Source organism: Anguilla rostrata, chromosome 3 (genome assembly GCF_018555375.3).
Source record: "Anguilla rostrata isolate EN2019 chromosome 3, ASM1855537v3, whole genome shotgun sequence".
NCBI classification, from domain to species: Eukaryota; Metazoa; Chordata; class Actinopteri; order Anguilliformes; family Anguillidae; genus Anguilla; species Anguilla rostrata.
Window position 1 is genome coordinate 19,499,442 of NC_057935.1, and position 27,516 is coordinate 19,526,957.

A 27,516-nucleotide genomic window follows, 5' to 3' on the forward strand; every position below is an offset into this window, starting at 1 on the left:
AGCACCAATATTACCATTTGAAGGCACACAAATTTATTTGAAACACGTTTATGCATAAGCCATGCGAAAGAAAAAAAAAATGTAGCGGAATCACAATACAAATATTTATAAGCACAGAAAAAACAGAAACACAACAGGTCTTTCTAGGATCAATCTATACTGCAGCAGCAGGAATGTATTATGCATGAGGGACAAATGAAAATATCCATTAAGCACTCTTGACACTAATGAAAACTCTTGAAGTGACACAGCCAAAAACAATATGTGACTTCTGTGTTTTGGCACATTAGATTTCTAGCTGTGCTAAATGTCACTTCAAAGAACAGAAACACTTTTGCTAAAATAAAATGCTCACCAGCGTACTGAAACCAGAATGCTGATGGCAGATTTGAATTTGATCGATTTTTTTTTTTTTTTTCCTTCTCAAAAGATTAGAGCCCCTAAATAATATTTGCTTGAACCTTACTGAACACCCTTGGTCTGAATTGAAGAGGGCAGTCCACAAGTGCAAACTTAAAAGAATATCTAGGATCTTGACATTTTCTGCAAGGAGGAGTGGTCCAAGATTCATTCAAAATGTTCCTCAACCTTGTCAGACATTACCGGAAAAGATTCGGAGCTGTTATCCTCACCAAGGGAGGCTTCTCGAAATATTCATTGTAGAGATGCCAATAATTTTGAAACCTATGTTTTGCAGAAACAACGGTACTCTTCAATAAAACATTTTTTGTGTTTGAAAAATTATGTTAAATTGAAAGTATATGGCTCCCCTATATGTTTGAGCTCAAAATATGACTAATTTTATGTGTTAAGATTATCTCTGCAGGCAAATAGTTTTGCTGAAATTTTTTATTTGCTTCATGGGTGACAAGAAAGAACATCTAATTGCACCTATACATTGCAGTATATAGCCATTATAACCTGTGTTTCCCTGGTAGGTTTCTTTTCTTTCTTTATTATTGGAATGAGACAATGATAAAGATAAACTATAACGATCTCAGATAAGGAGCAGATCTGTAGTGGCCAGAGCTCACTGTCCAAGCAGCCCGTGAGCCGGCTTGTGAGTATGTGGGGCCCAAGGCGAGATCTTGGGCTCCCAAAAAAAAAAAAAAAGAAATCTAGCCAGGGCCCTAGGCGTTCGCCTGTGCAATAAATGGCCTGGCTCGGTGTATCCACATTCAAAATTGGAGTGTGTATCACCATTTCAATTACATTAGGAACAAACAGGTGATGAGCTACCATGCACCCTGATGTTAGCAATCATATGCAAGTCTGGCTAAATGAGACAGTCATCAAACAAGCAGGTTACAAGCAGGTCATATTTAAATATATATTTATGTATTTAAATTCACATTTTCGTCAATAAATACATAAATAAAATGGTTTGACCCAGTTTCGCAAAGTCCACTTCATAGCTCAACTTGTAGAAAACAAACAAGGTTGCACCATACTGGAACAATGTCAGGCCACCATTTATGGTGATTTATGGCCTGTAGAACTAATATATTACTGCTAAAAGGACTGCAAAACACTAACATTTAAAAAAATACACCTAGATAAACTATAATAAACCTTGATATTATAAAATGATGAGTTGCTGCTATAACATTTTTCATTGCTCACCAAAGACCAGCCTACATAAAACTATGAGCAATGCTTCAATTGACTGAAAGTTTCATGAAAGTTTTATTTGGCCGAATGTCAAGTCTTATCAAGATACACATACACCCAGACCAAATACTTTCTCAAACTCCCCCCATCATGACCCACACCTTAAATTTCCACAAAAAACGTTCATTTCACCATCGAAAATCTGAAGGGTGTTGGGGGGAGACTCAGGGTAACCTGGCCACCACAAAAAATTTTTTGTCACAAGCTGATTAAGTCCTGGACAATTGAAAACTGATGAATGCATTGAACCTGGCAGGGCCAGGGTAGCTTAAAGGTGGACAGGTTTACTCAGGTTACAGAGACACCAGCTCCACCCAACAATGTACTAGACATTCACAGGGTATCAGATGGAGTCCAGAAGAGACACTCCTCTCAGATTAGCTCTGCTGCAGTACTCAGCGACCTGTGGTGTGGAAAATGGCCTCTGTTTTGTGGGCACTGCATCAGAGAACTGCACACACTTCAGAAAAAGCAGCCCTTACCTGGAGTGTGGCAGCAGGGCTCTACCTCGAGTGCCACAATTTTGGAGCCAAAATTGTGGGACCAGAAAATAAATAAATAAGCAAACATTTTCCAAAGTGAAATGCTACAAATTATTGCAACATTTCTGATGCAGGACTCCAGGCCCGGAGATGTATGCATAAATCAGCGACGGACGAGGAACAAAAGCACGTTGCCTGGATACAATGCTGAAATCCCTATGGCTGTAAGGAAGAGATTGCGCTCTTCAAATAAAGATAGATGCTGTCAGTTCCTCACTGAAATCACCCAACAAGTGCCTTCTGGTTCCCACACAAGAGAAATTAAAGCACCATAAATAAAATACACTAGACCCCGGTGTAATGGGCAGATGATGACAGTGGGATTTGGTTTCAAAAACCACCAAATAAATTCATTTTTCAGATGGACACAGCAGGGTAAACTATTGGCAAGAGAGCTGCCTGTAAAGTATTACTGGCCTGTGATCAATGCAGCTTTAATAGCATTCAGCCAGCAATCTATGGAAGTCTCCTAGCCCCTGCATGAATACAATAGGTCCTCTCCAATTTAATTTCCTCCAGCACATATACCTGAACAGGAATTTCCCATTTGGAGAAAATGAATCCCATTCAAATAGAGTCACTTTTCAGCCGATAAACGTATCAATAGAAAATTCACATAAGGTCCTATGTGTGCAGGAGATATGTTCATGGCTAAAAGAAAACTGCTGATAAAAAGCAATCGTATTGGTTCCAAGCCAAAGTAACCTTAAATGGAATCAAGTACATTTATAGTGAGAGGATAAGTTTCTGGCTTTTCTGAAGTTTGAAACTTGAGCAAGTAGTCAGTTCCACTACAATGTAGTTTGTTCTATATATGTAAACTGAAATTAATGGATTGTGCTGTGTCCGACTAAATCTCAAATGCACCTGATTTGAAACGAGGAGCCCACTGGAACTTATTGGTCCACTCCTCATCAACAGTGCCTCATTTCATAATCTGTTGCAATGTACCAAATGACATTTCCTTGAATTCTTATCCGCTATGTTCTATGCTATTTCTGTATTGCATTTAGGGCCAGGAAAGACAGCAATGGTTTGCAAGGATGGAATGATGAATATTTTTAAATAACTCAATTTGGAAGGTAATGTCTACTAAATCATGCGAACGGCAAATTCATCTCTCCCCATCTGGTGTACGCAGGGTGCTGGCGTCCGGCAAGTAACTGTTCCACTGCCAGTAAATTAAGGCCAGAGTTCCGCTCAATCAATATTTTCATGTTGAAAGAAGCTCAATCGTATTCTGGCTTTGGCATCCTCGTTTGAAGAAAAAAAAATCCTTTTGCCCAGGGTAGTCTAGCTGTTCTGTCTCAGCAGAGCAGTAAAAATGCTCAGCCTGTCCTTTCTTTGGTTTACTAGGCCATTACGCCTCTAGTTATACAACACATTTCACTCAGATGCTTCTAAACTTCAAATTCCACAGCTTCTGTACAAATCCAGGAATATCTTTTACACTGTTGCCTCCGCAACTATTGAGGACTATTGATTTTTCCACAAAAAGAAGAAAACAAAAACAAAACAAAACTGCAGCAATAGTGATGCCCAAGCAAACCTGGAATAAATATTTCAAAATAAACCGTACATTTGTCCCTGTCATGAATCCATAGTTTGCCAGCAACACTTTGTTTATGGTGCAGTGTAAATGAACAGTGTTCCGCAACACTGCAATCATGTATCAATGCCATAAGTGATTTAGGAGACGTTCTATTGGTTATTCCATCAACAAGGGTGGACTTATATACCAGTGACAGAGCTGGCTATTACTTTGCCATACAAAATCACTTTAGACCATCTGATATATGGAGTATCACAAAAAGGCATTTATTTTTAAAACATGGGAACGTGCATGTTTTCCAAAGAAACCACCTCAACGGCCTTCCTCCTGCACCTCATATACCGGCTTTATAGTCAAACATGTCTTTAACGAATTGTGATCACCAACAGGTGTGCAACGAACCTTAATCAATCACAGATTTAGACCACCAGGAGTTTAAGGTAGACTGAAGTAATGTGTTACAGATATCTTCCCATATCATATTAAAACATATCAAAAATATTTATAGTGAAGGGGCCTTCATCTTCACAATACCATTACAGTAGAAATTGGCAAGAGATGAAAACAAAAGTTTTTATTGAGCTTGGGAACAGCTTCTCAATTTGAACTTTAAACTGAAGGCTCAAAACAGGTGTTCAGAACAAAAAAAGAAAACTTTACTTAAACCCAAGCAGAAGGCCAACCACAGTCCCTCACATAGATTATTACTCTACCACTAGAAAATCGAAGCATCACTGGAGAAAAGCCAGATTTTTCTTTTTTCTGGAGCTAAACAGATGCTGGATACCTTCAGCTCCATACTAACATCCCCGCATCCTTCTGAATGTTACTAACAGGGCATGTGATTGAAGCAGTAACAGCAAGGTCACTGTGACATCTGTTACCATGGAGCACAGAGGAGGGGCCTGTGAGGTGGATTTGCTGATGTCATGCCAGCATGGGGCTGTTTAAGGTGCTCTCAAGAGGCCACCCTATATGCTATTGCCACAGACCCAAAAGGCAATATGGGTGCTAGTTAAACTCCAGGTGGGGGCAGGAGGTGATTGTAGGAATACTTCCCTCCCTCTTACCAGTAACTCACACTTATCAATTATTAGTGGGCTACAAAAATGTTAAAATACACTTAAATCAGGAGCATGTTGATTCATTTCAGTCTTCAATTTAATAATGTAAAATATTTTTACCAGTATTTAGGCATTTGTTTGCAATATAGCAAAATGTGAATATGGGACTCTTATTTTTCACAGTATGTGCATAGCTCTTTCTGACATAATGCGGTTTAATAGAGTAAATAATCCCTCAAAACATGAAAAGCATCGAATTAAGAAAAAATGAACATCTTGTTAAAATTCTGGGATTGCAATTGTGATTGGAATGAAAACCAGCATACACAGTGGTACACCAGGACTGAGTTTGAGAACCACCGTATTCGGTTATCAGCCTGTTGCACCTGAGCATAAAGGACAGAACTTTTTTTTTATAGTGTGACCTTGAACAGCACCTAGACCATCTTTACAGCCTGAGAAAAATAAAATTCAGGCAGGAAGGATATTTGGACATTTATAAATCATTCCATTTATAAAATAGCCTTGTAAAGGCCAGAGCCTACATTGTCCAATACTTCTTGACTTTTCCCAGTTTATTTGCGCGATTCAGTTATGGAAGATTCATGCGGCCGATGATTACTGTCAGTGAAATGACTCCTCGGCTCGGCTGCCCTTTATCACCCTTCGCACGCGCTCATTCAGAACCAGCGAGGGGAATCTGAGGATACGGATCTCTCGCTCTTACCACAGTCGGCCTCGTCAGAACCGTCGGCGCAGTCAGGGTCTTCGTCACAGACCCACAGCTTGGAGATGCAGTGCATTGTGGTCTTGCACTGAAACTGGTCCTGGGAGCAGGTGCTTTCCGCTGGAATGACAACAACACATGAATTATTTCTAATCGTCACTTTCGCTCACTTGATGACTCACTCACCTCATCAAAACAACCCGGGATCCAGACATTCTCTAATTATGATACATCCTGACTCTCAGCCAAAACTCTCATGACAACGTTTACACATGCATAAATACACTGAGCAGTGCGCACGGTCCTGCGCCACAGTCTAATCCTGTCACGGTGTAATCTTTCCCTTCTCCTTCACCCAGCACCCCACAGCCACCCAACTACCTCTAACCCCTGGAGAATATAAACACAAGCTAATTCCCACCCTCCAGATGTGATTATCCCCACTAAAACCTCCCTCCACCCCAGCTATAATCTCCACCCCAGGTGAGATTTATCAACAAACAGTTGGCTTCCGCTTAATCCCCCTCCCATCCCATCCACCCCCCCCCCCCCCCACCTCATGTAGGCCTGCATCGAGACAGGCAGGGACCCACTGGAGGAGGACGAGATAGAGCAGAGATAACACCAAGGGACACCCACCCAGAAACTGACCAGGACAATTTTTCTTATGTTGGATTCAATATTTTTGGAATTTTTGGAAAATATTTTATGACGGGCATAGGCTTTGCTTAACCACCCCCGAAAGTACATTATTTTCCAATAACGGGACAGTCCAGAGTGGTTTATTCCGCTTATACAAAGGTTACCAACAATAACTATATATTAGTTACTGTTATCTTTATTGGTTTTTTATCGACTTAATCAACTGAAATTGAAATTGCTTTCCACAGCCCTTTGGGCATATTGTTTTACCATTGTCTACATATTTATTTTATTTTATTTTTTCACACTCCCATTTGACAGTCCGAAAAATAAAAATAAATCAAAATGTTGAGTAAAACTTGTTTGAATTCATCATTCACAGTTGAGAGAGAAAAAAAAGAAAGTCTGTTGGGACAAGAAATGAGAAATGAGCCAGGGCTGGTCTCTCTATGCTGGTTAGAGGACTCTCCTTGACTGCACCTGGCACACAAGTACCCAGTTTATCTGCACTTTAGAGGCACCAGGGAGACTTCACTGCTGAGAATACTGATACTTCTATTACTGCGCTTAACAACAGCAGGAGAAGAGCTCTCTGCCAAGGACAGGGAGAGAGAAAGTGAGCGAGAGGGGGAGAGAGAGAGAGAGAGATCGCTAGGGAGAGAGAGAAAGAAAGAGAATCTACAGGAACCAATGGTTGAAAATACACACTTTTAAATATTTCATTTATTTCAAAAACTTTATTTTTTTAAAATCAGCATTTCCATTAAAAATTAAAGCAAAGGATTGTCTCAGCACCCTGTGAAGTAATTACACCTCACAAAATAAACCAGGTCCATACTCCAGCTGAAAATCTCCATTCAAATAAATTAGTGAATCAGAGACATTTGGCAAAGTTGTCATCAGCAGAAAGTGAGAGAGAAATTCATAGAGTTTTATTTCCCTTCCATTTATACGACTCACTGAAAACCAAGTTTATTTTTCCCCCAGGGGTATCACAGTCTACCTTTTCGGAAAAATGCTTTCCATGTTTTTTCAAATCACAGTGACATCCATCAACTGGCACCAGAGGTACAACCGACAACACCTGTTGTGCCCAGTTGAGTGTCTGCTGAGTGAGGAGGCGGGAATCTCCGTGCCTATGGAAACGGAAACCTTCCCTCCCTGGGTGAACCAATCCCCATTTATACCTTGGACCTCCAAGCCACACTTATCCTTTGATGACCCTATGGATAATTATACAGTACAATACAAAACGAACTTTACTGTCCAGTCAAGATTGAAAAAAAGTCTTTGGCCTCACCTTGGGGCACAATAAAAACACACAATAACGACATATCACACAATAATGCACAATAATGACAGATCACATTCAAGTACAATGCTTAGGGACAAATACACACTTCATACAGTTTACCCACACTTGTGGAGGAGGTTGACAGTGGTACAGACAAAAAACCAAGGTCCTTCTATATAGCTCCTCTGAGGGTGACCAGGGTCATCGACTATAGTAAGAGTGTATATTTGAATCACAAAGGACAACCAGCTGCTTCTGCTGTTCACCTGCTATCTTAAGCGCCATGTTATTGATCCAATTTAGTTTCTGTGTGCTTTCCAGTATGGAAAATTGTCCACACTGGAACTGACCAGCACTTGTACAAGGGGACAATAGCAGCACCTCAGATGGGAATCTAGCACGCAACCTTTGAGGTAATCAAAGGTTCGAGTAAATGGTGGGGTCAAGTGCAGAGCATACAAAGTTACATCGCAAGCACATCCGTGTCATACAAGCGTCATACTTGTTCCTGTTATGGTTATACACTTTGTTGTACGTCGCTCTGGATAAGAGCGTCTGCCAAATGCCTGTAATGTAATGTAATGTAACATCCAGGACCAGACTGAAACCTCCTAAATATGAAAGGAACATACCTGACCCATGCAAGAACCCCCCCTCTCCCGTGCGGTTGGGGGTTCGATTGCCTGCCACGGCACTTTCTGTGCTGTGATCCTCTCTATGTCTGTAACCCTCTACTACGAAATACAATTAAAAAATACATGAAAAGGATGGACTGCCCGCTCTCCTTTATATAAGAACATATTTTAAAAAGGCCTTACGACAATCGATTTCATCCTCGCCATCCCCGCAGTCGTCCTGTCCGTTGCAGCGGAGGTTCAGAGGGATGCATTTCTGCTTCTTTGTGCATTTGAACTGCCCCGACAGGCAGATGTATGTGTCTGAAAGGAAAGAGAGCAACATTTCAGCAGGCCAGAGCATCTGTAAAACGGATGTGGAAGGATTACCTCCAAATACGCTGCTGAATCTCCCTTCATGGATTTTACTTCAGTCTTTCTTACGGAGTGAATAGAATGTGTGAAAGTTGGCCTGCCTTGGATGTCAACTGAACCTGCGTGATGGATGGACATTGCAGTGGCCCTACAGTGCAGCTACAGTTATGATTTTCGTTATTTAAATCAGATGTCAATCATAATTAGCAAGCAACACATGCTATATGAGCTTTCGGTACAGTTTCGGTACTCTTCAGTGTGATCCTTACAGTGATCCTATTTTCATCAATACATCATTGTCACCATCTCAGTAAAATTATTGGAAAATGCCAATCATTTGAAAAATATGATGCATGATAATTTTACATTGCATGCTGATAAAATGGTATGTGTGTGTGTGTGTGTGGGTGTGTGCATTCATGAATGTGTGTGTGCGTGTGTGTGAAGACAGCCAACTGTTTTTTTGTAATGCAGCCTGTCACGTTGCACACAAAGTATCAAATTAACATGTGGAAAGGCAGACATTCTACAAAACTGGTAGAATTTTTAATGGGGATTTGCTTTTATTTATAAACCAATTAATCTGATGTACGTACCATGAACTGCATTGTTAAAATCTAATATTCTGAGTCTTTAAAATGCTAACTGCAGGTCAGTACATATGAGGACTCACATACTAGCCCTCCTGTCAGTCCCTACATATACAGTGCTACGGTGTATGACATTTCTCTGGTCTATCACAGAAACAGATCAGGCACCAGCATCATCTTCCACTGATTGTGCACTCAGGAATTCAGCAGAAATCTAAACAGACAGCACATTGTGCAAGATTTATTAAGAGATCACTTTATGTCTACATTATTTAAGTTTGATAGAGGTATCTTGCATTCACGCTTCCAAGTTTATGAAAATGGTCCTGATTAAAAACGTCAGATAAAGGCAGGGCTGTTTGATGAAACAGACACTTCTGTAATCGTTTCTGATGCAAGCAGGGAAGTTATTGATCATTTGAGAGCTGCAACTGAGTTAAGTCACCATGCTTGTCATAGATAGTGCTCGTCAAATTAACGTATTCAGATAAGAACAGCACAAGATGACTAAATGGTCAGTCATTAAACTGGATCATTGCATCATGGGGGGTGTGTGTGAGAGAGAGAGAGAGAGAGAGAGAGAGACAGAGGGAGATCCCGAGCCTTAGTTCTACACATACACAAATGCATATTAACACCTCACCAGCTCAGGATGAGAACAAAACTGCAGACAATTACAATAAACCAAATTGCAACACAACCGGAAAAAAAAAAAAAAAAAATCAATTATTGAGAATCTCAAGCAAAATGACAAAGTAAAATGAAATGTTATCTGTCCCTAAAAAAAATACACAGTACACAAATAAATTCTACCTCGCAATTAGCCAAAAATGTCCTCAATTCAATAACACACCTGATAGAGATCGGCTACCCTACTTAATAGGGGAAATAAAAGATTGCTGCATACTAGCAGCACAATTTGTGTTCTCATGTCATAGCTTGAGGGACAATGAATGACTACACCATGCACACACAAACATGCACACACAGCATATACACATACAAGTTTACTCACAGACACGCAGACAGAACGACAGAGACAGACAGACACACACACGCACACCTAACATCACTTACTGCCATTTTTGTCATAGGCTTTAAAAAAAACTAAAAAAAAACGAATCCATAAGCTGACATTCACATTGTACAAAGTTGTATTTTGTAACCTTTGCATTGGCAACATAAGTGCCTATATTTGTCATGCCAATAAAGCACATCGAAATTTGAGAGAGAGAGAGAGAATGGGTGAGGAGAGGAGACATTCTTTAAAATGTGTTCTCTCCTTTGCGAATCGATATAGGTCGAGAACACACGCTTTCACATATTTTTATTTCTTTCTGGAAACTTCCTTTTAGAAAAATAAAAATGAAAGCCCAAGACTGATTGACAGAATATTGTGCATTGACATTTACTGTTAGAAAGAATTAGCCCTTCGCTCCCTTAATTAAACGTCATCCTTTATAGGTGAAATGCTATGCAATAGCTTTGCCACATTCATAAGGCCAGACATATGTGTGTTCAAGTCCCCATGGATGTGTTTTTGTATCCTCGGTGAGAAGATAATAAATACACAATTGATAGACAGTTCTGTTTTTAAAGGTCATCGTACATTAAATTTTTTTTTTCCACAGAAACCCAGGGAAAGATTCTGGAGGAACATGCCAGGAATATATTAACAAACATTCAGCACATTTCTAAAGCATTATAAACACCAAAACACTTGTCAAAACAAACTTTATTTGAGCGATTATTTTTATTTCGTTTTTTTGCGTTCATATTTTAAATTAAAGGCTCTAATCAGGCAAGTTTGTCATCAAATAGCATGGCCGTGCCAGAAATATCTACGAAAAGTGAAAGATAATTCTCTGTGACTCAATTTTTGAACTTTAAAATGCGCATCTGGCTTCAGACGGGGGGCTCTTCGATGTGCTTAATGAATGTGAAGAATTTAAGTGGCTGTCAGACGAGCTCCTTACCGCAGTTGGCCTCGTCGGAGTTGTCTCCGCAGTCGTTCTCTCCGTCGCATATGAAGGGAGGGAGAGCACAAAGGCCAGTTCCGCACTGGAATCTCCCCGGCTGGCATTTGAACTCCGCTGCGAAAAAAGCCAACGGTGACGCTGAAACCCGGGGATGTACTGTACCACACTGGCAACCCGTTGTCTGGTTTGCCCTCTTTAATTAAGAGGAAGGTTAATTGTTTTGTGGATTAAACTGACTTAGCGTAAACAGCTGTAAGATTGTGATGTGAGAGAATATTGGTTCAATCCAGCAGCTGTCAGCTGATTTCAGTTGAACCATCTATCCTTTCAAAATATTTAGAAAATGGCACGTATCCAGAATGATTATATTAAGAAGTTTGCATTCGGTAACTTTATCAATGGTAATGATGTCGCAATCTTAACATAACAACCATTGGCCCTGTCCACAGAGACACACAATCCCAACCCCCTGCTTCTCCACACACCTAATTGTAAACGTGCATCAACATTTCTAGTTACAACTCCCAGAGATTAAATGAACCTTTATTTAACCAGGATGGCCATCTGAGACTTGGCTTCCTCACTGGCAGTAACAATGTGGGGAATCACAATGGCAAGCTACTAAGCTGAAATAGTGTAGCCAATCAGATGCAAGAGGATAATTAGGTGACCAGATGCAGACAGAAACCATTTTCTTGCTATCCTAAAAAGAACTGCAGGATCGTTAAAGACCAGATCAGGACCTTGGGAACTGGGTTTTAGTTTGGTCCAAATAGAGAACCATTCCGGTCCAGACAGTGAAATGTGAACCCACTTGGCACCCTTCCAGCAACAACTTATTTCGCCCAGGAGGCTTCCCATCCAAATACTCACCAACACCAACCCAGCTTAACTTCAGCTGAGAAGGGAACAGGGTGGTTTTATATCAGTCATGGGACCAGAGTCATGTCGACATCAATAAATGTCCTACAGCTAGCTTGCTGGCTACACACTGTGTTTGGCGCTAGCTTGTAACTAATACATGATTCACGGCGCATTTAGCCATATTGCCAATGTCAAGCTAACTCACAAGTCTCATCCGTAGGAAAAGAGGCAAGTACAGTATGTGAAACACTCAGCATGCCCTGCTGAGATTTCAAGCAAATATCACCATTTTACAGGATTTCAGTGGAAGAAACACAGGAGAAGCAGAATGCAGAAAGGCAGAAATCTCAAAGGCTGCTTTTTTCACACATACTGTAGTTCAAAAACTTCAGACACTCCCGGCAATTTTTAAAAGATTTGAAAGATGCTTTTTCCCTCCCGTGCACTTATCACACACAGCAACCCTTTCAAAGTAGGGAGGGATCACAGCTTAAAGGACGGCGAAAGAAAGAGTGTTCAGGGTGTCGGGTGCGATGAATCCCGCCTGAAGCTCGGCTGCGGCGAGCCGCTGCGAATAAAACCTCAAATGGCGGAACTCACGGCAGTCCGCAGGCTCGTCCGACCCGTCGCCGCAGTCGTCCACCGTGTCACACTTCCACCAGAAAGGAATGCACTCATCTGTGCCACAGCGGAACTACAAGCATGAACCAGGAACCAAAAAAAAAAAAGGAAAACACATAACACCGGAGGCACAGAAGAATTTTAGTTTAGATGTATCGTAGACAAAAGACTAAAACAAACCTAAAAAAAAAATTAAAAAACGCAACCAGGATTGGCAGGCACAGATGTTTACAAAGAAACACACACCACTTTAAACTTTGAAATAATAGAGCGACAGCCAAAATGTTTTGTGAAAATGAGTAATTGAACACTTTCAGCTGCAGCTGTGTCTGTGATATGCCTGTATGAGTCTTTGTGATTATGTGCACTGGCAGTGATGTGATGATCCTTTTATTTTTTTTTACAGAGCTGAGATAACAGTGCATTTAAAATGCAAGCACGGCACCTCCCCAAGCTTTCTAAAGTCTCAGTTTTTTAAAATAAAACATCTGAAACATATTCATGGCAATGTCATATGCAGTGTTAAATACATATTTGAAAAGAATATGTTCAACTGGCAAGCAATATCTATGATAAGATGCTGATTTCATCTGTTGGATTCAGAGTTACACAGGTGACACAAAATGTGACGTGCGTACAGATATCTGAAAGAAAATGCAGCACAACAAATACCGATGATGCCAGACAGAACTCTCATACCCGCGGGTCGAGGGGCAGGTGGAGGGGCACTCACCTGGCTGGCGGTACAGTTTGATAAGCAGGTCTTGTTGTCGGCGCCCAGGTAAAAGTTGACAGGACAGGCGCATTTGTATCCGCCCCCGGGGGACAGCAGACATAGGTGGCTACACCCCCCATTGGTCACCTGACACTGGTGTTTGGGAACTGTGCAGGGGGAGGCAAGAGAGGCACACTGACATCAGTTTTTTTTTAAAAATCTATCTTACTATTTATGGGAACTGTGAGAAATAAATGTTTAAAAAAGGGAGAGGCGATTAAAGGGGAGTTGATTACCGTCAGGCTGCCGGAAAGGGTGGTAGACTTTGATGTCGGTGATAGTCTGCCAGGTGCTCAACAGCTCCACCTGCTGAGTCCCCGTGGTTTTGTGCGCGCGGTTGAGCGATTTGGACTTCCCATCGGTCCAGTAGATGTAGTCCTCAAACAGCGTCAGTCCCACCACTCCGTGGATGTCTTGATTGGGCACTGTGAAGAGGTGGTGCCAGGTTACTCGCACTGCCTGGGAAGGCTACCAGATAAAATAGCCCATACAGCACAGAGCGGAACAGGTGAAACTACAAACCTCCCGGAGAATTCTGGCAACAATCTGTCAGACCTGCCTGTTCTTCACTGCTGGTAAAGACGTGTGCAAATTGAAAACCTTCTCCACGGAGTGAAGCGGGGGAAATATTATTGTAATTGAGATATATTGGCTCTTGGGGCTGGTAAATTGAAAAAAATCGCAAAAAAAATAAATAAAACGCTATGCCTGAAATTTCAATTTCTTTTTAATATACTTGAAGGCTGTTTCTGGGTTCAGCTAAAGACGGCACACAAAATGTAAACTGTTCATTAAGTAAGTGTGACATGTGCCAGAGATCACTATGAGTAAGTTACTTTCACAGTTATGACTGATTGGTTTAAAGACAGCCATTATCAAACACACACAATAAGAGATTCACAAGTTAAAAGCAAATGTGTTTTTGACGAGTCTTTGATGAGAATATTAAACAATAAATGCCCTTATTTAAAGTTCATATTTTTATGAATTTTTTTTTGTGAGTTTCCAACATGAAGAAAAGTATGCAGTGTGAACAAAATATACTTCCCCAATACAAATAATTCAGCATCATCTAAGTGGAAAACAGAAACACAGGCCTTTATTTAATCAAAGGTTAATGTAATTCTTCAAAAACACATGTTGAGGAGTTTGTGATTTCTGAACTCACCCAAACTGTTTCATGACAGAAAAAAAAAAAATAGCAATAAGCCTAATTCTTTCTTTCAAATGTTCAAACTCAAAGTTAATGACAAATGTTTATTGATGCCCAGCTACAATTTTGGCCAATTTTAACAATTTATGGAAGGGTTCACTAGTGAAATTCTGCCAGTGTGTGTAAAAAGTTGTGCAAAAGACTGGACCGAGACCGTAGGACATGACCTTGAGAACTTTTCAGGAAAAAGTTACACAATTACAATGAGCACATTAGGCCAATCTCTGTTCAAGACTCACTTTTACATTATTACAACTGATGACAGTGAAATGTATAAACTGCAGAAAGAAAAATTAACACATTAATCTGCTTTCAGTGCCCATCTTAATCGATCTTACAAAGAAAGGATGCAGCAAACCGGAAGGTCTAGAATGATCTCTAAAAAGCTGTTTGCAACATCGAAACCATATTAGCAGTATTAATATTATAATTTGAATACTGCATTTTAAAGGCAGTACAGGTTGTAATACGCAATACATCGCAATACATGTAAAATAGAGGGGTTGTATTACAATGTATAGTTTTATGTCCACATGGGGTGGACAAGGAGCCATTTAATATAACATAACAATCAATGTTTCTTCATCACAAATGCTCGTTTTAATTACATTTCCATTGCCTAGTCTAGGTTCTTGCATGTTAAACAACAACACATAATTATTCTTAAACACTAAATCACAACATCTTCAGTATTGGTGCATCCTTAAAGGTTGATCCATATCCGTCACTCCTCTAGCAATGTTATGCAACATAACACAGTACTGCATTATGAAAGAACGTTCTCAGATATGCTTTATGGCAGAATTAAGAAAAGCATGTAGGTGCCTGAGGGAGACGTGGATGCATAGCATCCACTATCATGTTATCATGATGCCCGAGACTGCATTCCCTTGATGTTCCAAAAAACGAAACAAAACTGCACTACACTTGGTTGCAGTTGGGACGAAACAACGTAAGTTCAGGAACTGATTCAACGTAAACTGAAAATGGTCCCCAAGAACATAATCGACGTAAGAATGGATATTCAGGACCCCCTACAGGCTATGCCAGATAATTCAACTGACTTTACTTTGGGAGGCGTGGCACAGGCTTTGCTGTGTGTACATGGGAAGACCTGGGGCAGTGGTAAAGAATATGTGCAGTGCTGTACATTATTTATATGCTAAGGGGCCCCTAGCTCATGTACTGACAGAGGAATTGCTGTTTAGTTTGAGCATCTTCCTCAACGGTAAAATAGAGGCCCCGTAACTGTTATTAAAGCCGGCAACATTCTGGTTGCAGGCTCACTTTCCTAACTACTAGGCCACACTGGTGCTGTAAAAAATCACTGGGCTTTTACGCCTGCTTGACAAATTGATTATAATTGACTGTTCACCTGACTTGCTGCTGGAAAATTGCATTTTATTTTTTTCAATATTATTATTATTATTATTATTTATGTACAGTGACTGGGCAGAAGAGGGACAGGTGTTGATATTCTATGAGTGATCATCCTGAAACACCCTGGGGATCATCTTTAAGCTGTGAACTTTAGGAATAGAAAATAATGCAGGAATCTATGTTCTTTATCATGTAGCCTGCATTCCCCATCCAGGAACCCCCCCCCACAAATAAAACCAGGCAATCCCAAATAAAACATGGCTTCACCTCAGCTTAAGGGGATGCGGCCAAGGCAGACGGGTTCGGACGTGACTACCCCACGAATCCCGTTAGAACGCCATCAATCAGAGGCCGACCGAGGAGAGGCAGGCAGAGATTAAAGCCGGCTGCCTGTCAGTTGTGTCTTTTCTTCTTTGATCCCAAGCAAAGGGAATTTAACAAGCGAGCAACGAGGCCAGCGCAGGTGGAGGATTAAAAAAAAAAAAGAGTGGAAAAAGGGAGGAATGAGCGCAAGGAAGAATGGATCCTGGTGTGATAACGAGTGTGGGTTCCTGCTGAACTTGGGGGGAAAAAAAGGATGGATCCCCTCTCTCTCTTTCTCTCTCCCTGAGTCAGTGTCTCTGTAATGAAGTAGACAGAGCTCTGGGTGATAATGCCATTCATCATTCACAACCCATCTCTCCCCTCAGATAGGCCCAATTAGGCTTGTGGAAATTAAAAGAAAAAAGGAAAAAAAAGAAAGAAAAAGAAGCGACGCACACAGGTCGCTCCTGCTTCTAATTACACAAGTGGATACCGTATGCCTTTACTCACTTGTTAGCGAACACAGATTTAAAGAGACGCAGGCGGGGGGTCTCAGGGTAACGAATAATTAAAGCGTTCCGCTGCTTACCCTTGTGCCGTCGGGACCCGTCCATGTTGGCAAACAGGATGTGGTTCTCGTCGGCCCAGTACACCCTCCGGTTGGTGTAGTCGACGGTCAGAGCCGCGGGGCTGTAGATTTCGGTGTCGACGATCACGGCCCGCTGGCTCCCGTCCATGCCCACGCGCCCGATGTGGGGGTGCTCGCAGCAGTCGATCCAGAAAACATACCTTGAGAAGCGCGGAGGGGGTGATTTTTTGCACGCTTGCATATTTATTATTCTCACCCCCACGGCTCATTTCATTCAACAGCACCGATGGTGACCTTTACAGTGGGTAATCATAGCGACGTTTATAATGGCTCCCTCAACAGGCTGTCTGAGTCAATAATAATAATAATAATAACAATAAGAACTTTCACACTTTTATATGCTCGTTCTTTCATGTTGAAATGAATCACCACTTAAAAAGCTATGTTCAAAGGCAGAATGCCATTTCTTTGTCTTTGATTCTTTACATGATTAAAGGCTAACGTCTGCCACACGTCTGGGCCATATCCTTTCCATGACCTGTTGCCAAAAAATCCTTTTCAAAACAAACAGATTTCCATCTAAACAATGTGACGGAAATCTGTTAATGACTCTCTCAAAATAAGTGAAACACATCTGCATGAAAAAAGATCTTTTAATATGGGGCTTGATTTTATTTTAGTTTTTGTGTGCTTGTCCACCTCCGGTTGTTCTGCATGCTCTTTTCTAGTGTTGGTTAACTATACAGTGCAGTTTGTACTGTATTTGTACAGTGACACAATTTTTGTTGTTTTGGCTCCTCACTCCAGCACGTATTTAAAATGAAACAATAAATGTAAGGCCAAAAGCAGACTGTCAGCTTAAATTTAAGGGTATGTACATCCATATCAGCTGATCCATGTAGGAATTACAGCCCTTTTTATACATAGTCCTTGGTTAAAAAAAGGACCAAAAGCAATTGCAGAAATAAATATAATCTTAAAGTCATCATATTTAGTACTTGGTCGCAAATCATTTGCACTTGATGACTGCCTGGAGTCTGTGATTGAAAGACATCACCAGATACTCGGTATCTTCCCTAATGATGCTCAGCCAGGCCCTTACTGTAGCAATTTCAGTTCCTCTTTGTTAGTCTTAGTCTGCCAAGTTTGCTATCGGTGCTCACCAGCTCTTGCTTCTTAACAATGTACCAAACTGTTTATTCTGAGACATGCATTCAGAAACATCGTTTTCACTATGTTTATTTTGAGAGAGCCAAGGTATTTGGTACATCGCTGATCGATTTATACAGATTTATCAACCCTATAATGGCCTGCTTTACTTTTACACTTATTTAGTTCTCGTGTTGAGAGACAACAGCAACAGACTCCAATTGCAAATGCCAAACCTACAATCAACTCTTGACCTTTTGCTAGCCTTCTTGTACATTAACTAATGATGCAACAACACACAGCTGACTTTTGGTCCCCTAAAATTGGAGAAACTATGTATAAAAAGGGCCATAATTCCTACATGGGCCATGCACTATGGATATAAATGCCCTCAATTTAAAGCAGACAGTCTGCGCTTTAACCTAATTTTCATTGTTCAATTTCAAATCCAATGTGCTGGAGTACAGAGCCAAAATGACTAAAATTGTCTCACTGTCCAATTACTACTGGAACGCACCGTGTACAAACGTACACAAAACATAATATTAAAGTAAAAACACAATGAACCAAAGTAAAAGGTGGTGTGTACCCAGTCTGTGGATCCAGAGCCAGATTCCTGGGGTTCCTCAGGCCTGAGCCCACCAGGATGGTGGGGTACAGGCCGTTGACCTTTGACACCTCCACGGTCGCCTTCTCTGCATCGCACCAATACAGGTTCTTTCCTATCCAGTCCACGGCCAGTGTGCTGGGAACGGCTGTGCGGTGAACTATCTGTATGGAGGAAAGGCCAGCATGAAGGCAACAGGATCATCAGACCCAACACACCTACCAGGCTCCGCCCTTCTGCTACCTGTGGACATCCTGTAAGGTTAACATGACAATCAGTGTTACTGGTTATTAATGGGCCGCTCTGATTTCTTGGCGATACCACACTTTTGCATTTCCGAGAGTGTAATGTGCCGTTATAGGGAGGTCCTTTTTCATTTTACTTTTTATTATTTCACCAGATAATTCAACTGAAAACTAATTTTGCAGAGACAATCTGGGAAATCAAATTTGGTCGGGAATGCAAGGGATTGTGCGGCCAATCTGATGTAGGGGAGATTAGTTTGTCAGATGTACAGAGCAAGTCTTTGTAGGTTTATCACCAGGACATTAGGATTAATGACTCTACTCTTTGAAAAAGTGCCATGGGATATTTAATGACCACAGCAAGACTTTAATTTAATGTCTCATCTGAAGGATGGTACCTTCTATAGCACAGTGCCCTATCACACTGCGGGGGCATTGGGTTTCTTTTTTCTATTTGGTCCAGAGGGAAGAGTGTCCCCTACTGGTCCCCCAACACCTCTTCCAGCAGGAACCTTGTTTTGTCAGGTCTCTGATTCAAATACTAACCAAGCCCGTATCTGCTTAGCATCAGCACTTTGACATGTGAGTGGTACAAGGTGGTATGGCTGCTTAAAATAAGCTGTTAGCCATGAGGAGGGTATATGGTACCATGGCTGCTTAGATTCAGCAGTTAGCCATGAGAAGGGTACAGGTTAGCATGGCTGCTTAGCTTCAGGAGTTAACCCTGAGAAGGGTACAGGGTAGCATGGTTGTTTTGCTTCAGCAGTTAACCATGAGAAGGGTACAGGGTAGCATGGCTGCTTAGTTTTAGTAGTTAGCCTTGAAAAGGGTACAGGGTAGCATGGCTGCTTAAGTTAGCCATGAGAAGGGTGCACAGTGATAAGCCTGCCTTTGTTCAGCTCAGAATGCAATTCTGTGGCCTATGTCTCTGGCTGATTTCACCTATTATGAAGGCATGCTCACAGGCACTCAGTTCTTCATTACTGAAGAGACCTTGATTTATATATTCAGTCAGTCAGTTGGGATTTAAGTTATGTTATGTATGCCAAGTGCACTTTCTTTGGAAGAAAACTATGTTTGCATTCCTTATGTTTGAGATGTGTTCCCTCCCGTGGTTAATTAAGGAATTAAATCAGCATATTGCATTCATTCATAAATTCAAGGGGAAATTAGAAGTTTAAATGAAAGTACACACATGACTAGCTACAATTTGCATTAAGATAAAAAAAAATGAAGACATTTCAGAAATAAAGAAAATTATATTTTGCCAAAGATGGATAATTTAAGACGGAAAACCTTGACTGCTGCTATTGTTGAAGCTAACACACTGATTTGTTTTACTGCCATGAACATAATGAATGTCTGAATAAGGTTCCCTTTGCCCACAATACATGAAATGAGAAACTCATATAAATAATGACACTATAATAACTCCTACACTGAGCACAGATATTATATTTCTTTTTTGTTAAAATAAGAATTAACCCAGTTGGCAAAAAAAAATAATGCACATGACAGCTGGCAGACCAAACCAGTGCCTTTTTACACGATATAAAGCACAATTTTAAAACAAAGCAACCCCCCGAAAAAGAGCTTTTTAAGAGACATTGAATGCTTTGAGGTTTTTTCTACTACCACACACCCCAATACATTCACAGCAAACAACACTGTCCCTGAAGTAGTCATTAAAACAAAAAAAAAGTAATGCTTTAAAAAGTCTTTACAAACATGAAAGTCTGAGAGGTTAGTTTGCAAAAAGCTAAAACTCATTTGAGTCACTAATCATTATTGACTGCTACTCACGAAAGTGGAGCTCCAGGCCTTTCTTTGTATTGATTTGAAAGATCGCCTTATCTAAAAGTGAAGGTCAAGAGACTGTGAAATGTCAAACTTTGAATGCACACGGAGATACAGTAAACAATTTGATAAATGGCTGGCACTCTGGTAATTTAGTTCATCAAATGCTGTTTTCTTTTTCCTCCTTCCTGCGCTGAAAGTAACACATCTGTGTTCACATAAATGAAAGCTAGAGCTTTTGAAATGCTGCCTTCGCTGAAAATCATCATAGGTTTTTTTGATGCGAGGGTGCGATCACCGGCTCATTTGAGGGGAAACTGCATGAATGTTTAAGTACAAATCTGTTTTATTTTGACAAAACCGCAAAGCAGCTAGGGCTGAGTGCACATCTCAGTATGAAGGAACATAGTTCTGGGAGGACGGTTCCTTCACAAAGCTTAAAAGGTAAAATGATGGCAGCAGTGTAGAGTAATGGTTAGCGAACCGGGCTTGTAACTCAAAGGTTGCAGATTCGATTCCCAGATAGAGCACCCCATCGTACCCTTGACCTGAATTGTACTTAAGCTGAATTGCTCCAAATATCCAGCTGTATAACTGGTTTGCATGTAAACATGAAATGTAATTATGTGTGAAGAAGCTGATGAATTCGGATCAAAAACAGTCTATGAGAGGGTGTAGAGTTTGCTGGAACAAAATTCCTGTGTACAAGGATACTATGTAATCGCTACAACAGTGTGCAAACTCAGCAGCATTACTGTACATGCCAACACACTATACATACATACAACAGCATGAATGAACAAAACTTTGCCAGAAAAGTAAAATAAATAGGTAAAATACTCGTAACCTAAAAGAGGTTGTTGTCGTGGTGCTCTCAGCGACTTACACCCTAGTGTGAGACTGAAGTCTATGAGTAGGCCTGGATTATTATTTACGTCATTGAGAACCACCACAATGCCTTTGCTCTATTTGGCCAGAAGCCACATGTTTTATTATTTCTGAAGGCAAGACAGAATGTCCCAAGTCATTAATGATTTAATGTTACAATGTTTCATATACTCCTTGAGCCAGCTTTGTTTCCTGTATTACCCTATATCAAAGGATTCGATGTACAGACAAAACAAGATTCTATGTGAACAACAACAAGGACTGGCCTACCTTAACCTGCATTCTAAGGACAAGCTTATTTCAAAGGACAAGCGATTAAAGTTACTGCCAACAAGGCCTGCTAACTGACAAGTAAATTATTAATGCTGCTGCATAATGTCGAATAGCACATGGTGCAGAATAAAATGCCAGTGGGTAATATATTTTACAATTTACAGCTTAGTCATTTAGCAGATGCTTTAGGCCAAAAAGGCAAAAGTGAATTTCGCATGGAAAGCAAACACCATTACAGATAGAGATAGGCAAAGATACACCCTTCGACATCAATTGATAATTGAAAATCAAGTGCCACCATCACGGTCCATGCCTAAAGACCTGTGAAATAAGGGGTGAGAAGAACGTGTTATTTCTTTCTGAGGTACGGTCCGAAAAGGTAGGATGTTTGTGGAAAACAGTTATTGAATCTGACTTCATGTCAAATGGCTACAGATGTGTGTAGATATAGTTCACTAGCAATGTTTAACAAATTATTTCAGTGTTAATGCGGTGATAAAAGAGCCACTGATGGTGGTTGCGGTCATTCGTTTTTAATTGTATTAAGGTGTTTTACCATTTATCTTATATTTCACCTTTAAACCCAAAGGGCTTGTTCATTCACATTTGTTAGTGCTAAGTTTATTGTCAATATTATGTCAGGAATTTTGGCTATCGTAATATGACCGTGCTCCAGACAGGACAACTCTGATCGGACACACATTCATATTTTAACCATAAATAAGCAACACCTCAACCTACAGTTGCAAGAAAAAATTACTTGGATTTCTGCATTAATTACTCATTAAATGCGGTTGTGGCATTCACAATAATATACAAACACAATCTACTTAAGCTAATAACAAACAGATAATTGTACTTCTTGTCAATACTGAGTGCATCATTTAAACATTCACAGCCTAGTTTGGAATAAGTATGTGAACCCCTAGGCTAGTAACTAATGGCAAAAGCTAATTTGAGTCAGGTGTTCCAATCAATGAGATAAGATTGGAGGTGTGGGTTGGAGGTGCACTGCCCACACAGTCTGGTTACTGACAGTCTGTCTCAAGAAACATCTGTTCATGTGAACCACGCCCTGATCAAAACAATTTTTAGAGGATGTTAGATGAAGAACTGTAGAGATGTATAAAGCTGTCAAAGGCTACAAAAGTATTTCTAAAGGCCTGGGTGTTCATCACTTCACAATAAGACAAGCTGTCTACAAATGTTGCTACCATCTCTAGGAGTGGGCATCCTGTAAAGATCACAGCAAGAGGTGCAGTGTGCAAAAAAGAACCCTAGGGTAAAAATCACTTGAACTTGATAAAGTCTCTGTTCATGGGAAACCACTGCTCTCCAAAAAACACTGCTGCACGTTTCAAGTTTGTAAAAGACCATCTATGACCATCATGTTCCCCAGCGCTTCTGGAGCAATGTTCTATGGATGGATCAAACAAAAGTTGAGCATCATTGTTTGGGGCTGCTTTGCTGCCTCAGGGCCTGAACAGCAATCACTGAGGGAACAAATAATTCAAAATTGCATCAAGATATTTTACAGAAGAAGGTCAGGGTAGCAGTCCATCACCTGAAGGTTAATAAAAGTTGGGTGATGCCACATGGCAATGACCCAAAACCCATGAGTAAATCGACAGAATGGTTTTAACAGAAGAAAATTAATGTTTTGGAATGGCTAAGTCAGACCAGACCAGTCCAGACCTTAACACAATTCAGATGTAGCGTGACCTGAAAAGGCTGCTCATGAAATAAATCTGAAATTAACTAAAGCAGTTTTTCAAAGAGGAATGATTTAAAATTCCTCCTAGCCATCATGCAAGTCGGATCGGCATCTATAAGAAACATTTGGATGAGGTTATTGCTGCTAAACAGGTCCTTAGAGTAATTAATGCAGAAATCCAGGTAATTCCAAAGGGTTCACAAACTTTTCCTAGCAACTGTATCTGCGCCTCTCAGATACCAGCTCTTTTATAAAAATGAATACATAAATAAATAAATAAAATAACAGGCAAACACTTATCCCTTTGTGATAATAACAGGGCAATACAATATAAAATTGTAATTGTAATGAAACATATTTAATGTTTGATGCTGTAGCTGCAAATGCATATAGAGAGAGCTGCTAATCGTGGTGATCGTTCAAGTGAATGGGTAAAAGCTTCTTAACCAATTATAGAAAACAGTAGAAAAACAGGTTCAGGACAATTACCTGTTAAATTATTGTTCGCCTCCCACTTCCACTGACATTTACACTGCAACCAGTTCACTTGATGCAGCCATATTGAGAAGCTGAAAGCTTAGAGAAATTACTTCCACCCCCTTCTCTCCTCATCCCCAGCCTAATGTGAGTCTGCTGCAGATATACTGCCATCAACACAGCTTTAAAAATACTTACGCTGCTCTTCAAATATTAAAAAAAAAAAAAAAAAAAAAAGAAAAATACTATGTACAAAAAAAAATTCATTTTAAAGGGATTTTTTTTTCTTTCCTTTTTGACTAGCACAGCACAGTGTGAAAATCCACCAGGGACCCTTGCTCAGATGGAGCTTAAAGCACCATTATTCCCTCCCATTACACATAATGAGTTGGGTTACTTGGCAGGTGAAGTACAGGCACACCTGCCCATCCGTCAATCATTGATCGCGTTACTGTGATTGGCCAAAGACACGCCTCAATGCAGTTCTGTCCTTGGCCTCCAAACAGCAGTTTCAACACTGCAACTGCACAGTGTCAGAGACCTGGTTGCGTGCATACAGATGCCTTTATACTTAAGAGCGGCCGTTTGTGCTGAGTAGACAGTGTGCACCTACTAGGTGAAGGCTGTGTCTAGTTGATGGCTGAAATGAGTTAGCTAACTGTTACTGTAAAACTCTTAAACTCCTTGACAGGTACTACACAAAGTAAACCATAATATTATATACTTTTTTTAGTATACAACATGCAAGATAGACAGGGTGGCAAGATATAACAACAACGACAATAATATTAATATTTTTATTAAAAAGCATGTGACTGCACAACACTTAAAGGGTCTCAAGAGCAACACCCAAATGCCTATTGCATTGTATATTACATCATAATGCGATGCAATGAAATGTAACATAATATAGCCCTCATTAAGGAAATTAAATCTCTGCTGCAATAGAACTGCAAACCAGCTGAAATAAAATAATTTGGACCTCAGCCTCACTTGCAGTCTTTTCCGAGTAGTGGGTGTTTACACAGAGGCTAGGAATAGCTGTGCAAACCTACCACTCACCCAGAGTGTAATCTGAGCAGAGCGAGAGGGACGTGGGTGCACAGGGAGGATTAATGGCGTCCTTGCTGCTGAGACCTCAATATAAGACCATTATGCGCAGGCATATCCTCGGGCGGTCCTACTGAGTCCCTGCCCTACCTTCAGGTCACTCCCATTCAGTCGCATTCTGTTTATCCTGCGTCCACTGGGTCTGCTTGAGTCAATCCAATAGATAAACTCCTTCCTGTAGTCAAAGTCTATGGCAACGATATTGCTGAGGCCCTGTGGGAGAGGAGGGGGGAGAAGGGTGGAGGAGAAAGACACTGTTAGATGGAATACACTTTGGCCTAAACCTCTTCAAATTCCCATCGAGAATAAGGATATTTGTGGATTACTTAAATGGGTTGTAGGGATGCTTGATAAAACAAGAAGAAAAAAGCTGGAAGAGACAGTTTATTTGGTCAAGCCTTTCAAAAGCCAGTCTTAAAGGATTGTTGCTTTGGTGTGTGCATGGTGAGTCCAGTAGAATAGACCATGGACTATTTTGAGAACAGTTTATTTTTGCCTTAAAATAAATAAACACCTGCAATTTAAAATACAAGGGGCTAAAGATACCCTTTAGGCAATACACAAGACATTTCTGTCAAACATCAGAAATACAGACAAAACATTTAAACACAACAGCAAGAGCACTTTGTACTGTAAGAGGAAACTTCAACATTATTCGACACCATTGTATAGTTAACAGGAAAATACAGATTTTCTGGTGGTGGATTTACAATATGTTCAACTTATAACTGTTTAGGGCTGTTTTATTACACAGCCAGTGATTGGCTCCTGAGGAAAGTATTAATTCCCAATGGTTCCAAAAGTAGTCCAGGCATGGTCGCCAGCCAGGGAAAGCTGTGCCGCTCAGTTCCCCAATCCAGCTATACACAAATAAAGTGTATTTTGTGGCTACATTGCTAAATAAAATAACTTGTGAAATTTATTTCATTTGGTTCTCATTGCCTTTATGAGAATACACAACAAGAAGAAACCTCAATATTATTTGACACAAAGGAAGCATTTTTATTGTTTTACACAAAAGGCCACATTTTGCTTCTGAGTGAGTTTTTGTTATTATTAAATGGCAGGATTTCAAATTCATGCCTTGAGCTGAAAGAAGTTCAGTCTTCTCTTTGTAAAAGAAAATCGCAATATTTTGTGTGGTCTCCACTGGATGGGACTCAACTGCTACATGAAACGCAAAAGAAAGAAATAGGAAAGAGAACAGACTGATATCAAAGCAATATTTCTGCCTGTGTACATAGCTGCGATGATCAGAACACATCCCTGTCAATCAGAACCCGTTGTCGATGAAGACAAGAGCGCCTCGCCTCTCTAGTTCACTGTGGGTGTTTGGCTACAGTACCAGGAAAAATGACAGGTGAAACTGGGCCTGACGTCTTCATTAGCAAAACACTTTAGACAGATGCTAAAAAGATCCTTTGGGACTTCCCAAGCTTCAGAAGGAGGATAAAGATCTTGAACCCATGCCAGACTCCATAGCTCTGGCAAATCAGTGGTGAGGCAAATGTCTTTGTTTAGAGTCACACTGCAGCATTAAACCTGGAGAAACAAATCAAATGGTTCCTCATCAGATTAAAGCTAGCTGAAGCCTTCAGAAGATGAATTGCTGGAGAATTTGAGCATCCGTCCAATGCGCTGAACTTAGGCAGATTGATTGCATAATATCAATGCTCTATTTATAGAAATGCCGTTTAGGTCAAGAATATGAGACCGTTTTGCAATTTGTCGCTGATTACATTACCATCTACTTCAAACATGTGCAAGTATCATCTCTTTGCCCAGGGTCAATGCAGAGCAGGGCAGACTCTATAGGGAGCAAACCAGCTGCAGACACAAGAGGGTACTTCCACTGAGCGTTCATTAATCCATAAGGCAATAAACATGAATGATTGCTGACAATGCCCAAGGACGGCCATAAAGAGAATGCGTTTTTGTAATGGGGCATGTGGAAATCCCACTATGGAATGGCTTGAAATTTCAGCTTTCTGTGACTTCTTCATATTAAGGAGAATTGGCTCAATATCATGCTAGTGACCATTTAATCAAATGAAGACATTGAATGGGAGGGGGAAACCATTAAGTGTCTTTTCCACCTTGAGAGATGGCGATTAGGATCACCTTCCCATTTAAAAGGGTCCAAAGAGCCACACAATCGAAAATCAGCCAAGCTCACACAAATCACCCGCAATCCGAACCGCAGGACTTTATAGCACATTATCAGGATGCATTATTAAAATTCTGGGTGAAGTCAACAGAGTGTGTTGAGTGTGCTTCACTGTGACAGCCCACCAATCATAAGACCTCTCACTCAGACAGAAGCACACTGTTCAGAGTCACCTTTTTGAGATGAAATCCCACCCACATGACTTCTGGTTTATTAGAGTTCAAGGGCCTTATTTAGCAAATGGCAGTATGACCAAATTTGTTCGCAAGGTGTGCATTCCGTGATTTTGATGAA

General features: G+C 40.5%; 1 protein-coding gene across 5 annotated transcripts in view; it reads right to left on the reverse strand.

Annotated features, from left to right (window-relative positions):
* Positions 1-27,516, reverse strand: part of LOC135250411 (low-density lipoprotein receptor-related protein 1B-like) — a 398,366-nt gene that overhangs the window by 58,655 nt on the left and 312,195 nt on the right. For all 5 annotated transcript variants that reach the window (XR_010328923.1, XM_064326657.1, XM_064326656.1 and 2 more), the window contains 9 exons: positions 25,146-25,268; positions 18,534-18,715; positions 16,796-16,995; positions 13,547-13,735; positions 13,269-13,417; positions 12,515-12,608; positions 11,048-11,164; positions 8,311-8,430; positions 5,557-5,676 (listed from right to left, as the gene is read on the reverse strand). Coding sequence is in view for 4 of the 5 variants with exons in the window: in XM_064326657.1 (XP_064182727.1) it covers positions 5,557-5,676; positions 8,311-8,430; positions 11,048-11,164; positions 12,515-12,608; positions 13,269-13,417; positions 13,547-13,735; positions 16,796-16,995; positions 18,534-18,715; positions 25,146-25,268 (1,294 nt within the window). In the remaining variant the exon portion in view is untranslated. The remainder of the gene's footprint in view (positions 1-5,556; positions 5,677-8,310; positions 8,431-11,047; positions 11,165-12,514; positions 12,609-13,268; positions 13,418-13,546; positions 13,736-16,795; positions 16,996-18,533; positions 18,716-25,145; positions 25,269-27,516) is intronic.